Here is an 18,542-nt window from a genome sequence, read left to right as displayed (position 1 = left end):
CAACACAGATTTAAACTTCCTACCAAGCACATTTCACTGGACTGAGACTGCCACCCAGTGGACACTTTGGGTGCATGGCTTTAATTGTTAATTTAAAGTATATATATTATTTGCACGTAATGGTAACACTTAAACTTGCTTTGTTAGTCTACTTTAGTCCAGTTTTGTCTACAGATGTGTTCATATTTCATTTGACACAACTTCCAGATTATTATTTCCTAGTAATTCATTTAAATCACTAATGACAAGGAAATAACGCTTATCATATCTTGTTACCAACACTCTTACTAGATGCATAAATGGAAGATATCTTTTATTTTGCCTGCACTTGACCAGTCTTGAACCTGGATATTTTGGGATTTAAATTGTTTTCAGTAGGTTTGAGAAACACATTGCTGTCAGTGGCATCCATGTTCAACTTAGTGATGGGACATCCACAAACTGTAAATGCATGTGAAAAAGACATGACAAGAACCAACAAGGAGATGGACAATTAATAACACAAACCGGTACTTTATTTTCCTTTTCATATCAATCACATTATATATATCTAACCCTATTCAGGACTTTTGGGGTCTTTTGGACCCCAGGCCATTTGGTTTAGGTGACAGGTATTGTTTTTTGTTTTTGAAGAATTTTTTTTCAATATAGAAAGAGAAACATGTGTCATGCATTTGGAACCAAAAATACGTCAAATTGTCGGAAAATGTACTAACATTGTATAAAAGTCTATAATGAATACCAACAAATATTTTGCACATATTCTTTCTTGAGGTCCAATGGACCCTGAAAGACCTTCGACGTATGACAACATGAAAGTCCTGAATAGGGTTAAAGACAGGTGTGAGTTTAAACTCACTTCCATTTTAAAGTATTTACAAGGTGCAAAGGACCTCACTGCACAGTTTGCTTCAACATGTCTGACTTGGATGCAGGAGCCTGTAAAGTAGGTGAAAGGCTGTTCATTTTGTTGGACATTTAACAGATGAGAAGGCTAATTATTGATGTGTAGCTTAATGTCATTCTAAAAGTGAACCCAAACATCACTGGACTCGACCTGTTAGCTCTCCTCAGGAACCCTTCAGTCTAGAAATATTTAATCCGAGATATTACAAAAAGCTACAGAGATATGCAAGGGAGGCCAGCATTTTAAAATTATTATTATTTAAGGTAATATGTAAATGACCACTGAAGCATGGAGGTTCTTGGACACGCGGGTGGCAGCTTCTGTGACCAACAATACAAACCATAAAAAAAATGTGTGACTTGCTATTGTGCAAGTAGAGCAAAGATTGTTTATGTCCTCATTAACGTGTACAATCGTAGTCGAATGAATAAGTTGACCCTCTCAAAGTCTAGAGCAATCTATTCCATCCATTAATATCCACAAAGGCACATCCAGCTGTCTTCTGCTTACAATTAGTTCAAGTTCAAGTTCAAAAATCTTTTATATCCCCATGGGGAAATTTTTGTGCAGCCAGCAATGAGACAGTCACTGCCACAATCACACACACAACCACATCCACAACAACAACATCCAATATACAACAGAGAAAAGACAAGACCGATCACTTACTTAACAAGGAAATAGCAGTAGGGACAAATGAAAATTTATATCTATTGGTCCTGCACTTTGGCAGGACATACCTGCGCCCCAGTGGAAGTAATTGGAACCAGAGGGCCAAGGGATGGCTCTGGTCTGCGGTGATTAAACGGGTCTTGGCTAATAACCTGGTTTGATTTAGGGCTGTGAAGTTATTTAGGTTAGTCCCTGTTATTTTTCCGCACAGTCTCACAATACCTTGTAGTCTGTTTTTGTTTTTAAGAGTGAGGGAGCCGAACCAGCAAATAAACGAAAATTTGCTCCAACACTTCATCAGTTCGATTTTCATTCTCTGATTACCAAATGATGGCTCGAGCTGTTGGCTTACCAGGACATGACAAATGCCTGAGACGGTGATAGGGTGTGACAATGGGCTTGTCATTATGGAGAGTGACAGTGTGAGAGAACAGCATGAATAACAAAAAGCTATTTAGATTATTTCCCAGAACAGTGAAGCAGTCTTCTTACCAGGGCTCAGGCTGATATTAACAGAGGAGTGGAAGTTAAGGTTAATGGGGGTTTTCGTTTCCTATAAAGCATAGACGCACTGAACACTGTAAATGCTTTAGTTTTAACATTTAAAGCCTGCAGCGCAATGATCATTTGGATGTGTGCACCTCTAAAGTGAAGGAAATAGATCAATGAAAAGGGTCTTGATGGGTCAGTTCATGGAAGTTCAGATAGAATTCAGAAAACGTGTTGCTGCACTCTCTCAGATTTAGCTCAGTCTTGATAAAGACTAATTGGGGCCAAAAGCTAAGTTCTATTAAACATTTTGGCAGAATTTGGAGAATTTAAACTTTTTTTTTTTTTTTCCTGGGCAATTCTCTACTTGGAGTCAGAAAAAGGCTTATCTCAGAAGTCATATTTATGGTTCAATATCTGCAAAAATATAATTACCGCAGCCTTTTAAATGTAGTAAGGACTCAGACAAAATTGTTTCCAGCAGATCAAAATGGTCAAATGACTCCAGCAAAGACCACATTTTTAATTACTGGCCTTTAAAATGGAAGAAAGTGCAACATTTTCAAACAAGGGGAGTTTCTGCAGCATCAGAAAATTCCTGTACGTGTATATATAAATCCATATGTTGTAGAATAATACAGTATTTAGTTGACATTTTTAACAACTTTTTAGGCCTTTAACATTGTAGAATTATATGTGTGGCAAGTATGGCAAGCCAACTTTCTAGTTTTTGACTAGGTTTGACATGCCAAAATAGAGACGTGGAGTCATTGGTAGCAGCACAAAAACTGGCACACCATGTATTCTATATATTGACATCATATGTGCAAAGTTAGAAGTTGCTTCCATGTTGTTTTCATGTTGACATTTAACAACACATGAGAGTTATTTTGCCGTATCTAATGTTCCCATTCATATACTTGGAATAAACAGTGAGCAGAGACACTGATAATAATTCCATGCACATCACAACAGATCTCATGTTTACTGAAACACATAATGGTAAGTTCTATAACAACAAGACAAATGAACCACAAGTTCTGTGCTGCACTAAAAGCAACATTAGTCATCTTTGCTCAATGGATTTACATTTCATTTATCTCCAGCAAGGAAATTCCAAAGAGATTTTTCAGTGTCTCTGTTGGTCTTAATGTGACGTTTGTGTCCTTCTCCTCCTCATTTAGTTGGAGCTGCGATGGTTGACAGACATGTACTACTGGCATCAACAGAGACCATCAGCTAGAGGCCACTTAAACAATGCAGCAGCCTTAACTTTACGCTTACATCCTACTAATTTTCATCCTTGTCAGTCATGAATTCCAGCCACCACAGTTGTCTGAAAGGACTTGGCCCCTTATGAAAGAAAATCTGTCACATTCAAGTTTTTTGTGACTTAATTTTGTTTATGCACTTAGAGCCCTACCAGTTCACAACCAGTGTTAGTTATTAATAACCAAACAAGATGATAATGTCTGTAGTTTTACTGGATGAAATTCATTTTCTCCGAGGCACTACTTTCCCCAGAGGGCGCTGCAGTTCTATGTATGAAGACCTACAGTCCCACATCTCAGAGGCACAGAGCAACTTGCCTAAAAAGGAGATTTCAGTTTTTTGTCATGCCAACAGTCACAAAAGATGTGAACTTGGAAAAGTGTTCACAGTAAAAATGCATGTATGTGCAACTCTGCTGAGCCATGTTTAATGCAAATATTTCCCACGAAATGGTTACTCAAAACAATTAGTAATGTGAATGTGAATCACTGCTATAGTCAGCATCTGAGAAAATGAATAATTATTCCTCATGTAGAAATGAGAGCATCACTGAGCGACAATGTTTGACCTGTCTGGAGCTGCAGGACTAATCACAACATAGCAAAGTACTGAGGCCGAACAAAACATGAATAACGCAAATAAGTGATGCGAACGGCTATTTTGTGCCCTTGACTCTGCTTTAGTGAACCTGCTTCCTACAATATTGGTGACTGTAGTGGTAAGAAAAAGCTGAATGCCAGTATGATTATAAAAAAAGAAGAAGAATAAAGAGTTCATCTCTGGCATTAATGGAGAGGGATTTGTTCAAGTACCAACCTGTACCGTAATTAAATCCATTAGGCATTCAGGACAGCAGTGATGCTCTTAAAAAAAAATAAAAATGGGTCAGTCTGCACAGAAAATTGAGATAGTCACAATTCCATTAGAAGGTCTGTGTAAATTGCTTAATTCATATTGTGAAAGAGCTGGTGGACTGTAGAGTGAGGGGCTTCTGGGCGAACCAGCCTTAATGGCGTCCTTTTTTTGGAAACACAATGCCGCTATAAGTGAAAGCTTGGAAATCTCAAGTCACTACAGATTGCAGTCTTTCAAATGATTCGTTGCTTTGCAGAAAAGCTTATGGTTCAAATGAGAAAAGAGATTGACTGGTGTGTTTATAAAGAAATCTAGGTTTCAGAGAAGTTAAATGACTCTACTATTGTAATATCAACAGTTGCTGTTTATTTGTTGTGCATCTGGATAAATTGGGTCACGTTCCTTACCCAGGTTAGGGCATGTCTCACGTGCCTGTATGCAAATGGCGGGCTTGCTGTGAAGACAAATCTGCACTTGAACAGTGAGCCATCCAAGCTGGATTACTCCCAATCAGTAATGAACTGTTGCATTCCTCTCAGCCTGTCAGATTTGCATAAACATTCATTCAGTGAAGAATGTGAATGGAGAGCCAAACGACTGTCAGTCCGAGCCCACTGCTCATTTAGGCTGCAGATTATTACATTTACATGTGGCCACTTTATTTACACTCTGATCCAACGAGTCACAATCAGCCACCAGCAGGATTAGGTTTAAGGAGTCGACTAAAACTGCTAAATAAAAAGACGGCAAATGTTTGGATAGAAACATTTGTGTACTTTCACAGAAGTTTAATTACACTCAAATGCATCATAGTGGAAATAAAATAAATAGTCAATCGGTTAATTGCTTCTGAATGAAAAAAAATTTCTGATTGTCAGTGCAACATCTCAGATGTAGTTATTTGGTGGGTTTCTCAGTTTTCTGTGTCTGCAAGCTAATGATCTTAATCTGATAAAACAAAGTATTTGAAGACAATAACTTGGGCTTTTGGAAACTCTGTTTTTCCGGAACATTTTCTCACATTTTGTGCACCAAATTGTTAATTGTACAACTATGATGAAAAAGTACACTGCAGCAGATGTCGAAAACATCGAGATACAAGAATTACTCGTGACTTCTGAAAGTATTTGCATCTTCGGTGATCTTTTCCTGGGACCTGACCTTATTCTGTAAAATTCATAAAGTGAAAGGAGTCTTCAGTTAAAGATTTTTTTAACTGAGTTTCAAAAAAGTCATATATGTCTGTTATATTGGTTGTTGCTGATGGACTTCAACCATTATACCTGACTGTATGAAGTTCCGGGTGAAGAGGTCATTATTTTTGATTAGATATTTTACTCTGTGACATTATTCCCACATTAGTTCATCTTATGAACTCCAAAGGTTAAATTAACTCAACTTGACAAATTCCATAAACTTAAGATATTAAGTTGAGTCAACTAGTCACATAGATAATGGCTGCAGACAGACAGTTTTTTCTGTTACATTTGCTTTTTTACAGTTTCTTCTTCATTTGACATTGAGAACTCGAAGCCATATTTAATCCAAGCCAGGCAATAACAGTTACAATGAAACAAAATACAAGTGCTCAAATTTGTCATGGTTAAAATTGCTTAGTTACTATGAAAAAAACATCTTCATGTAAAAAAGGACCACATCAGGTATCCTACAACCACCAAGAGTCTCTGGAGCAGTTTAACTCTCTAACAATGTATCCTGGTTAGTCTGCTGATGTGCTTTTTTTTCCTTTCCTATAAACTTGATGAGTTGAGGGAACTCTCAGCTGTTCATTCATTCAACTCAAAATTTTGCGTCAATTATCAGAACTTTTTTTAAATTTTTTTTTACAAGTAGTCTAAAAATACCAATTTCACATTTTTAGTTCAATTCGCAAGGAATTAGCAACAATCGTGTATTTGCATCAACTAGAAAAGTTGAGTTGATTTGACTAAACTTCTTCCTAAATGAGGTTTTGCAGTGGAGTTTTAGTTGTAAATCAACTACAATAACTTTGCGCAGACGCTTGAACTGTTGTAACAAAGACAAGACGGCGGTGGTGGGCTTATAATTTAGAATATCAATGCATTTGCAGTTTGCATGTCCTTGCAGCTCGTCGCGGCTGCAGACAGAACTGGCGGGTTTGCAAATGAGCTGAATGCTGCGCGCTGATTGGCTCGTTCGGACGGCCGCGGCTGCAGACTGACTGGCTGCTGAGCGGAGCGTAAAAGCAGCAGGCAGAGCTGAAACCTTCACTCAGCACATCTGCCTCCGTTACGGAGACCGATCGAGTCCTCGCTGCTCACACCGAGTCCCGACACACCTCTGAACGGAACGGTTTCCTCTTTATGGGACGATTTTCTCCCTTTGGTCGCAGGCTGCCACGTTAAAAGTAAGTGTTGTCTGCTTTTATTCAGTTGTGATTTCCTTCTTGTGGAGAGTTTTTGTCTGTGTGGGTTTTAATCTGATCCATCATTTGTTTTGTAGGAGCTGAGATTTACAGATGAAAGAAAAGGAGATGGTGAGTTTTTTTTAAAAAAAATTACTATTTTCACATTATGAACTTTAATGTGCTGGACTTTGTTTCACTCGATGAAAAGTCAGTTTTTTAAAATCTGACTAGCAGATCAGTCCAACATATGGAGACAGCATCTGGTAATGCAGCACTACAGCAGAAGGCAGTGATGCTCAGATGGTCTTTGCATTGTGGAGTTTGAATACAACATTTGTTCCCCTAAACTGCCAAATCAATGCAGCATTTAGTTATGTTTGGACATTTCCTAATTTACACAATTACCTACTTTGCAGTTTGATATTTCATACATGCTGCATTTTCTGCTTTCCTGTCCCACGACTGCTCCTTGGGCTCAGGTTTCTCAAGTTCTTGCAACATCTAGCAGAGTTATGATAAAACAGAAAAAAAGGGGGCAGAAGGTCTTGCGACAGAGTCAGACTCTTTAATAGACAGACAGAGGAAGGGTCGTGCAGGTTCAGAGGTTTGTGTACCGACAAGAACGCAGGAAATAAGAGTGTGCTGGTGTTGGATGTGACCTCTGCAGCCAGAAGTGAACCTGCATTGTGTCAGAGGGTTTTCTCCTCCATACCTCGCCTCTCCGTCAGCTCAGTCTCTTGATTTGTTATGGCAGCGTTACAATGAGCTGGAGGTCTCATGCACAGTCTGGAAGTTACAGCTTTTCTCTCAACGTTACAAAGGTTCAAACTCAAAAATAGGAATGCACTACTTGCTTGTATGAAGTACATATATAGTTTGTTATAGACTCAAATTGTGAGAAGTGGTTTTATAAAGAAAGTGTGAGTCCATCTTTCCTCTTCTGCTTCACTCTTGCTCTTAAACTTTCTCACATACACCGTCACATGATCTCTTATGCCCTGTTTGAGTTTGAGAGCCAGCCAGCGTTGTTCACTGGCTGGCTCTGACCAATCAGCACGGTGAGTCAGAGAGGAAACCGGAGTGTTTTATTCCTCAGTGTGTCGCTGGTGAATTTCATAAGCAGGCACGCTGCACCCTTAAAGAGGCAGGACCCCTGTAGCTAAATTGAGACCCACCAGACCCCGTGTTCTCCTTGATATGCTGCAGACGTCTTTGCTCTGGAATTGTCTCGCTGTGTTAGATAAATAGTTGAGGTTAGGCACGAGTACAGATCTCTTCGTAATAACATCTGTCTGAGGTTTTGGTTGAATCACTCCTGAGTCAATGAAATAAGGGCGTTCACTCGAGTTGTTGGTGTGGTTGAGCAAATTAACGGACAGGTCAGCTGGTCTTAAAGATTACAATAAGAGAAAAGGTGTTCTTTCATAGGTTGAACTTGCCTCCAAGCAAGCCTGAGCATGCCCACAAAGGAGTTCCTTCTTGTTATTATTAGAGCCTTCTGTAGCATTTCATTAGAAAGGCTTAGACGTTTCCAGTCTTCTGCCTTTATGTGCTGATGCTCTATGTTGTGTGATTCACGGCCAACTTTTGACCCTCTCTCTCTTGTCTCCTCAGCTTTGCTTACGTGACTCGGGCGACTGCTTGCGGGAGCAGATGCAGTACATGATGAGGTCACTGCAGGATCTGAAACAACTGAGGAGAACCTGCCCTGCAGTCAGACGGCCCCTCGCTCCCCTCAGCGCCCAGCTCCCGGCCTTAGTGCGCCACTCTGCAGTGGCACGTGCCTGTCAGCAGCGAGCACTGCAGCGAGAACAGCGAGCTCGTCTGCGGATGTCTGACGCCAGCACGGCCAGCACCTACGACTCCGCCTGCTGCCTGGCGAGTCCTCTGGAGGAGGACGAGGACGAGGACTCGAGCAGCCGCCTGGGACTGAGCCTCAGGTTAGGCCTCGGCTCTCCCAGCAGCCGGAAGAGTCTGGAGTTTGATTCCGGCTACTCTGAGGCGTCGTGGCAGGACGACGGGTTGGTTCTCAGGAGGACGAGGAACGTGCGGGTGTCATCTTCAGCCTGCCTGCGCACCAACAGAGCGCAGAGCGGACGCGTCCGACCCAAATCCACCTCCGACGCTTGTCTGGAGACGTGGACGTCGTTTGAGGTCAGCGACCCAGAGGACTGGACGAACTCTTTATTAACCCGAGGCCGTAACCGCCAGCCTCTGGTTCTGGGTGACAACAGCTTCGCAGACCTCATACAGAACTGGATGGACTTGCCAGAATGTCCCGAACCTACTGAGCTGAAGCCAAATTCAAGACACAGACTGGGAAGAGGCTTCTTTGTCAACATGAGGAGGAAACTAGCAGGATTTTCTAAGAGTGTGGAGGACAGAGTGAAGATGAGATCCACGGACTCGTCCCACATTAACAGAGCTGCCAACGCTCCAAAGCGTCTGTCCTGTCCGGTTGTGGCTGCACAACCTAAAGTCCCATTTTTCCATCAGTCACACTCGGGCATTAATGAGCTCGACTCAGACTTTTACCACTTTGCGGCTCTCATGAAGTCGGGCAGCCGACAGCCCATAATCTGCAAAGACATTATTGGCTACATCTGACACCGTTTCATGTAAAGTCATGTACAGACTGGACAATCCTCAGAGTCACTTTATTTTTATATGACTGTTTCTCACTTTTTATATGCTGTTCCTAAACTATTAGAAATAAAGATGTTCTCAACATTCAAACTCTACATGCTCGTATTTATATTTTTTTTTCATATTTTGCATGTGGCACGGGAGCTGTGTTGGTTGGTATCATTTTGAGTTCCCGGAAATTTGAATTAAGCCTCAACCATAGTCATCTGAGTTTCATTACAGCTCATTAGAGTGAGACAGTGACTCCTTGCTGCCAGACTGGTTGAAGGAGTCTCTGCTGTAAAGCAAATGAACGTGGCTTCATTTGTTTTCATTAGACATGCGATACTCTGGACACGTATGATGGAGTTCGCAGATGCATGTTTCAGTGTAAATGGAGTCTAATAAAAAAGATAAATTGAAAACATGATAGTATCTCAAATGTGTAGACTTTGTCATTCCAGGACTAATAAGGGCATTTGTCCATTTTAGAAGACATTAGATAGACTCAGTGTTCCCAAAAAAGTTCTGTTCTTACTCACTAAAAAGTTATATCCCTCCGAGAGACTTTAAACAGGACGATGGAGCTATTTACAGGCCAGAAGCAGAGGCTGTATCAACACAGCGCTGTGTGCCCGATGAGGTAATCCCCCATGTGTCCGAGCAGGAAGAGGTGAAGAGAGGCGAAGCAGCTGGCTGCAGATGGAGCAGAAGTTTACGCTCCCCTTTGCTTCACGAAGCAGAACAACTTGCTAACAGCTCCCTGCCTCATTTAACCTGCTCTCTGCTCTTAACTGTGGTTGCACCAGCTCATGCACACACATTGGTTAATGGTACAATTAATTCTGGGCTCGGCAGAGAAAGTTAAAGCCGCTGATAGAGAGGAGTGGCACATGCACCAAGATAAGCTAATGATCACTTCACCTTTGCCTTTACAAATTCACTTTGTTCATCAATTCAGGGGAGAAACATCACCAGACAATATAAAGATAAAGAATTTTCCCAAAAGGGATTTCCCATGCTCCCTGCTGCAGCCGGCCTCACCAATCATGTCTGATATCAAGGACATGGGAGGTTAGAAAAGAGAGATAGTTCTAACTGGGTGTCATTTGTCTTGGCTTGTTTATCAAGGTCTCCTGGTGGAGGGTCACTGAGGCGCACTGCTCAGCTGGGATGTAATGAACTCTTATCAGCAAACAGTTATTCATAGGATGGAAAAGTTTGCAAGTCCATGATGGTGAAATAGAGCATCTTTGCAAAGAGAACTTCAAACAAATCATATGAGTGTTCACCTTTTTTGACTTTCCGCCGACTCTACTTTCCTTTTAAGCACATTTAAACTCCCAGCGGCCTGCAGTTGGACGACTGCATCAATACATCACCTTTACCAGCTGACTGAGAATCATTAAGGGGAAAAGGGGATGAGAGGAGAGGACACAGGATGCAAAAGCTCCAACCCATTACTCAAACTCAACAGCGTGTGTTATCCAGAACACACTCCATTGTGGATGTGTGAAAGAAGAAGCATCTTTGTATACTAAAACATGTGAAGCATCATCAATGGTGGGAAAATCCAACAGTAACAAACATGCAGTTAGAAGATTCAGTGATTTAATGACTGCAGACATCATCTGATCAGGCTGCTCTTTATTGCAAAGAAATTTCTGCATGACTTCCAAGAAAGAAAATGTCTGAGAACAGTGTGATGCAACAACTTGTGGGTAAGAACAGGGTCAGTGAAGAGAATGCTCAGAGGGAAAATGCTCCATGCATCCAAGCTAACAAGCAAATATGCTAATAACAGCTTAGTTGAACACTGATGTGCAATTGAAACTTGTTTGCTAAAGACAAAACATGGCAGCTTTAATGCAAGTGAGCCAAGATTAATTCAATTATTAGAAAGTAGCACATGTATGATTCTTCATTACCATTTCAACATCATAAAGAGTATCTGATCCACATCTTTGTTGGAATTAATGATGCAGGCTGAAAACAAATAAACTCAACATAGCGTTGCTGGACATGTCACTGAATCATCAATGTGCTGTTTCACAAAGCACTTGGAAACTTTCCATGTTGATCCACGTGCAAAGTAACAATGCTGTGTGTGATCTGAATGAAGCATACTGCTAAGTTTGCCTTTACAATGTATCTGTGTTTATGGATAAACCGTGATTCGTTTTACACTCGATGAACTCTGGCAGCAGTTTCTTTCATGCTGTCTTCTGGTCGTGGCAGCCCACAGTGGCTCGGTTTATCTAACTGGTCATTATGTAGGTCTCTAACCATATATACCGTAGACCTATTTTATCACTTCCACCACACAAAGCACACTTTGGTAATACTTGGTGATACAGCCTGCAATTTACAGTATAATTTTGTTGCATCAGGTACCAGTATAGCCCTCACTGGTTCCTGCTTGTGCCCAGTTGTTTTCCATTGAGGATTACTGTATTATATCTGCAGGCTGTATCTGCTATAAAAACACAACCTCTGCCAGCTTTCAAAGGTTAAAAAGCACAGGACGGTCACTGCGGAGGCTTCTTAGTACTACTACGGATGAAATAGATCATTGGGCATCATTTCTGTTGCATGAAATTTGGTAGAATCAGAGTTGAGATTTTATCACACAGGTTCAAAATGTTTATTGACTGTTTTCTTTAATTTACAATGTTGATAAGATGGAAGAAAATGTTTAGACATCTCACTCTGGCTTCGCAATGAGAAAATTCTCAAAACAGTCTCTTATTCATCGAGCCCATCATCATTCATTTTCATCGTAGTTTTTTTTAGGCAGACATTTGAAAAATAGCTTTGGGCTTAAGGGACTAAACGCAGGTATGGTGGAATAAAACTGTGGGGAACAAGGCAGCAATAATGTGATATTTAGATGAAAAGAGAAACAAATTATAGTCCAAGTATTTCAGTGATACTGTGTAGCTACAGAGTACAGGCCTGGTGAAGAAAAATTAACTTTGGCGAAACAGTGTTAATAAATGTGTTCTTATTGTGTGATTCAAGAGTAATTACGTCATCTATTACAGCCCACATACTTTACTGTTGCTGAATATTGTTAAATTCATGTTGTAGTTGCACTCACTGACCAGCGTTATTGCCATATGATGGAGGAAAAGAAATTTTCAAAGGGAGCTCAATTTTCTGGTGTGACTTTGAAGGACAGAGAGTTTATTTTCTTCTTTCTATTTCACCTTTTGTTTCACTCCTGCTCCATTCACAAACATGCAGCGTCTTCATGGGTTTGACCACCACTTCATACTCCTCCCGACACACATCTGTCCTCACTTATCAGGTATGTGGACAAGATGTTGTGTCACTGCATACCTGTGGTCCACCTAATTGCTTGGCATTTAAAATGCAAATGTCCTTGTTAAAAACCTATTTCTGTGTAAATACAGGCAGTTAGGCAGCTTTCACTGCTGCCGTCTGCAAGCTCGTCACCATTGCCATGCTAATGCATCTCAAAATGCTTTCAGAGGGACACTCCTCATTGGACTCAGAGGTAAATCTGCTTCAGGAAGATTACCGCAGCCCGTCGACAGATACAGGCTACGTTTAAAACGACTTACCTTTCAGACTGTAAAGGATGGCTGCCACCCACAGTCTGCTTATAACAAATTAGACTCTGTTACTACCAGCTGCCATAAACAGTACTCTTGACTTTGGCACAGAAGATTATCTCGAGCAGATCCGTTGACGCGTCAGACACTTGCAGGGTGGCCCAGTCTGATGCAGTGGACATACAACACACAGTATCCCCTGTTAATTAAGAGTTTGGCTGCACTGGGATTGTATTCCTGCTCCTCACTGGTAGTTCTGCTGTGAGCATGAACTCATGTTCACTAATCCCTCTCTTCCATCACCCATGTTGTAATTATCCCTTTAGTAAATAAGAGGAGGAGATGGACTGCGTGTTAAAGTTTGGCAAGCTCCTCAGCTCAGTGATTCTTTTGTTTTGACAGAAACAAGCTCTAATTAGAGCTCCTACCTGAGAGTCTGTGATGTAACCATCATAGAGCAGAGAGACATACTCTAGATTGTTGCACTGTGCACTTAAAAATGACTGTAAATGGATGTCTTCTGGCAGGAATCATGTAGCAGCCTTCGATCCAGTCACTCTGCAGGATGCTCTGGAGGCAGAAGTTGCTGCTGACTGTAGTTGTTCTACATGGCTGGTATGATGCAGCATAATTTCTTGCTCTATCAGGATTTATGATGTTTTCTTCTCTTTACAATTGTCTCTTGACTATCATAATCTTTCACTGCATTCATGTAAATAAATATGAGATCAACACAAGTTCTCAGGTGGAAATGTTTGTACAGGGTTACAGTGTATAAAGACTGATGAGCTCATTAAACTCTGCAGGAAAACAAAGAGTGGAAGGAAGTGGTTGGAAGTAGACAGAAAACAATGACTAATGACAGTTTTGCAATCTTTTGACTGTTTAACCTCAGTAGAGCTGCTTACCCACTGCACACAGGAGTAAATGGAAGTCATGGCTGAGCTGGATGACTCTGGTTTTACAGTGAAAATCAAATATCCAAAAAGATGCATGATGTGTTTCAAATTTGCCAGAAAAAAAAATGTCACAAGACCTTGTGATTCTTTAAGAATAAGCGAGACATTGTTTTGTATCTTACATCAAAAGGCTGCTGACTCTGATTACATAGATCCCCAGTTTATTCCTCACATTATGAAGCAGTGTCTCTTGGAAGTTAAAACACTAAAAGGCATCATGTGGCCATTTTGGCTTTTTCACCAGGAGCAACTTGGCATCATGTGATGCTTTCAGAGAAGGCAGATTTCCATTTTATAGAAAGGAAACTGCAGGGATGGGTGGGAAAACATGTTGGTTTAAATAGGTGTTAAAATACCCTGTGGTTAAATCATGACATTTAGATCTTGAGATATTAGGTAACAGACAACAAATGAAAATATGTAATTTACACTGAGTTCTGGATGAATTCCAAAAAAACTGATTCACTGCTGCTGAGTTTCAGTGTTCCATGTGGCAGAGAAACCGAAAGTGCAACGTCATACTCAGATGTGTGCTTTAGGGAAAAGGAGAGTATAGCTTGCGGAGGGTTTTTCAAGCACATGTTTATGAAACTGTGTGAAGTCTAAAACACTTGAGTTATGCGTTGGACAGATTCCCAGCAGCGTTTGGCTTCCATATCTGTCACACAACCAGATGGTGATTAAAAGTCTGTCTGCTGCACAGCCAGGAAAATGCTCTGTCACAGATAGAGAATTTAAACTTCACATTGCCTTTACTGCAGAGGGACTCCTCACATGACTGCTGAGACACATGCACACATGGAGGGTCTTTCCATTAACATACTGAGCCTGGGAGAGGAAGTAAAGAGTGGGGGGTGTTTAGCCTGCAGTCTGACAAAGAATGGATGTAATGAATTTCCCTTATTGTTGGTTTTTTTGTCTTTTCTTTTGTTTTTTCAGCTCTGAGTCACCACACACAGCTTCTCCGATATAATCTGGCCATGATTAAAAAACACTTAATTTCCGTCATGAATGTATCGCCATATCTGATAATTGTATCATAGAAACATCTGTCTGTGGACCACGATGATAGATTTCGTAGAATTAAAACATTTAACTTGTCCACAGTTATTTACAATAATCAATACATTTCACCAATAGTAAATATATATCTGTATTTCTTTAAAGCCAGATTCACTCAGAAATCTGTTTATTTTCACCCTTGATGTCCTTGCAGATAACATCTGAATGAGGAGATTCAGACTATTTTCTGACAAGCTTTTTTTTTTTTAGAAACCACACAGCTGTTTTCTTCTTCCACTTGCCATAAACCGGATTGTTAGGTTCATGGGAATCATAACAGTTGAGATGACACAGGCGAAATATCCCAGAAGACTTTGCTTTGGTTCTCATGGCCAAACAGGGCCCCTGAGGTCAGACCCTACTTCCTCCGTTCAGTACAACACAAGCAAACCCACAACCCCATAGTATAAATAAAACTGCCTCATTAGAGGCTAAAAATGCAGGCCGCTCTGTGCTTATACCATCAATTTGTGGTTTAATACTTTATCAGTATCAACTCAGTTTTTTTCATAGGTTGCTGCAGGAATAAAAGGTGGATTCATTAAATTAAACCTGTGCTGGTACAATAATTGGTAAAAGACAATTACAAGAAAAGAGCAGATATAGGGGGAAACAGATTTTGCTGACAACTAAAATCAGCATTATTTCTGCTCAATTTGGTTTTCTTGACAGCACAAAATCAATAATAATTAAAGCTGCAAGCAGTGTTGGTTGGGTCCTTGTCGTACGAAAATGCGCAAAATGGACATTGATTGAAATTGTGCAGGCCGCCATTTCCACACCGTCAGACTTTTGTGGAACAGTTTCATAACTTTTAATCACCATATCCTGTAGTTTGGCTGGTCAAATTTCAGGTGTGTACGACGTAACCCCTAGGAGGAGATTGATTTTGAAGATGGCTGAAAGAAATAGTCTGCATGCTCGCCGTTTTTCCAAAATGGTGGACTTTCTGTTGGGTTTATGGAAAAGCGCCCTGTGACCTTTTTTGTGCATCCTGAGCTGCTACATATGTGTACCGACATTCGTAGATCTGTGAAACGTAGCCCTGATGGGACTCAGTTGAAATTGTCTAGGGGCGCTGTTCAGCCATTTTGCATTTTAGGGCTGGCTGACTTTTTTATGTGTCCCGACCTGCTACATACACCTTCCAAATTGTGTCAGTTTAGGCCAAACGTAGTCCCGTGAGTAGTCTGTTGAAATTTTCAAGGGGGAGCTGTGGAGCCATTTTGCCATTGACAGCCCCAAATTCCATTATAATATGAAATGTGTACACCAGTCGGATGTGTGTGTGTGCAAATTTTGGTGAGTCTTTGAGTTCGTTTAGGCCTTTAAAAATGCGTTAATGTGTGACGAAAAATAATAATAATCACAAGGGTTTCAATAGGGTTCTTGAACTGTTGGTGCTCGGACCCTAATTACTCATGATATTACTGCATACATAACCCAATCTGTGCAATCCAGACATACTTAATTCTCCTCATGCATGATAGAATTAAAACTTCTTCTTCTGCAGTGAAGCTATTTCTTTATTTCTGTAATATCAGAACAAATCAATCTTTGCTGTTTGGCTGATTTTAATGCTTGAATAAACAACCTCCATCTCTGGAATGCAGGACTGTGATTTGTTTTGGGTGTTTTTTTTTTTTGGCCATCTATTCTTACTGTGAATATGCCTCACATTTAAGTGCAGACCTGCCTGAGCTTGCGTCTCTTTGTGCCCCAGTTCATCCACATTTGGCTCAGTGACACGATCACGGGCCTCTGCAGAGCCTGCAGCAAGTACATTCACAGAGCGGAGCAGAGCCTGAGGCCTGCGAACGTGACGCCTCCTCACTCTGCCTTGGAAAAACCGAGGGAAACAGAAAACGGAAAAAAAATGTTAGCTTCTCTGGAGACAGTTAATGGTTTTTCTATTTCTTGCACAGTCTCATGTTTCAGCGCTCCCATCAAGCAGCAGTTTCACTGTCATTAAGAAAGGACCCACAAGGTCCAGTTAGAAAAGGCAATTATTTGGCACAATGGGAAATGAACAAACTTTTTTTTGTTTATACAGAACAATAAAGACTTTAAACTTCATCATTATGCAACTGTCTGTCACTTTGCAGCAGTACAATGGAAGCAGATTGAACACGGAACATAACGGAGACTTTTCAAAGATGCCAAAGCCACAAATTCTCTACATTCCTTCATGCTTTTGCTGTTGGAGGACACAAGTGTGAGAGCGTCTGTGAGCCTTCGGAGTCCATTCACAGCCACATGACCTGATGTGTGTTGGTGGTCACACAGCCAAGACCTCGACTATAACAGCCCAGCTAAGTCAAACACACACTTTCGCTGCTAAACACAAATATTCACACTCACATACACACAAACACTGTCACAAAGTTTACCTTGATACAACAGGGACAGAAGGTTAAAGGCAATAAACCAGCATCTACTCTGAACAACTTGCCAAAACCCTGAAACCAGAAACCAGAAAGAATAAGATGCTCTATTTTTGAAAAGCAAACAGTGGCTTTTTTTAAGTCACTGCAGCTGTATTTTTAAGTAACTGTCTACTTGGAATGAATCTAATCCAGTCTGGAAAATATCATGTAAACCTTGACTTGGGTTCAGATCCATATAGACATATATATGCGCACCGAAACAACCTCTTACCCCCACTGTCCTCTGATTTTAGCACATAATAGAGCCTTTTTCCCCACAGCAACCTGCATGTGACCCTCTGTGAAACAGCCTATAGGCTTTAACCCGCTGAACCCTGAGCAGTTCCTGGGCATTTTCCATTTTTACTCAGTGTGGGCTCCTTTTTCCCTGCAATATAAATTCATGCACCTCTATCGAAACAGAAAACCATAGAGAGAACGTGGAAATGTCGTTTGTGTTGTATGACACAGTCAAAATGCCATAAATGATAAAAAACAGAAAAGGGAAAGTTACATTTCTTTAAATATGATTGATTATTACATGGAATCGACATGTACAGTTTTTTCCTAAGTGCACACAGGAAAATACCAGAGAAAATGGTAACTCTGTGCACTTAATATTTTCCTACATTTTTAGTTGGCATCCATACTCATGTAAACACAGCCTGGAGTTTAACTAAAAAGTGGTTACAGCTGAGTCACTATAACCTCACAGTTGCGCCGAGGAACACCGAAATCTGTGTTTCTTATATTTTTTTGAAAATTCTGAAAACGTGAAATGTAGAATAAAATTATTTTGATGAAATTTCACAATTTTAAGCTTACATTTGGTTAAGTAGTTGAGTATCCTGATTTAACAACATTAACCAGATGACTAGTTAAAGGGCCATTGGAAATTTAAATGATTCATCCTCTTTTTGCAGTTTCTGCCTGTGATAAATGGCGTCTTTTGGGGGATTTTTAATATATAATATGCCTTTCAGACCTGCAGGTTTTGGGATTCAGTTAAATGAGAGATAAAAAGCATTTTTGCCGCCCATCATTCTTGTCTGAAAGTATCTCATGTGACTGACATTCAAAGCACAGGGAAGCAATGGAATCTCTGTTTGGCCCAATAATCGCAGACACAGGAAGCAGCACAGGCCTGAGCAGTGTGGGAGAGCCAGTTCGCCTGGCTCGTGGTCAGATGAACTTAAGGTGCAGGGAGATAAGATGAGGTAGAAGGAAGAGACATAAATCCTGCAATTTATGGAAAAGAAGCAAAGAGTGAAGGATGGGAGAAAAAAATTGTAGCAGAAACGCACAGTT

General features: G+C 40.6%; 1 protein-coding gene across 1 annotated transcript; it reads left to right on the top strand.

The window, feature by feature from the left end:
• The first annotated feature begins 6,453 nt into the window (after positions 1 to 6,453).
• LOC103358731 (protein FAM212A-like) lies at positions 6,454 to 9,325 on the top strand. Its single transcript, XM_008283809.1, has 3 exons — positions 6,454 to 6,584; positions 6,680 to 6,713; positions 8,199 to 9,325. Exons 2-3 carry the CDS (start codon positions 6,696 to 6,698, stop codon positions 9,189 to 9,191), a joined length of 1,011 nt encoding a protein of 336 aa, XP_008282031.1. The 5' UTR covers positions 6,454 to 6,584; positions 6,680 to 6,695; the 3' UTR covers positions 9,192 to 9,325.
• The last annotated feature ends 9,217 nt before the right edge of the window (positions 9,326 to 18,542 follow it).

Source organism: Stegastes partitus, unplaced genomic scaffold (assembly GCF_000690725.1).
Source record: "Stegastes partitus isolate 25-593 unplaced genomic scaffold, Stegastes_partitus-1.0.2 Scaffold328, whole genome shotgun sequence".
NCBI classification, from domain to species: Eukaryota; Metazoa; Chordata; class Actinopteri; family Pomacentridae; genus Stegastes; species Stegastes partitus.
Note: the sequence above shows the minus strand (reverse complement) of the source record. Positions and strands in the feature narration are given on the sequence as shown.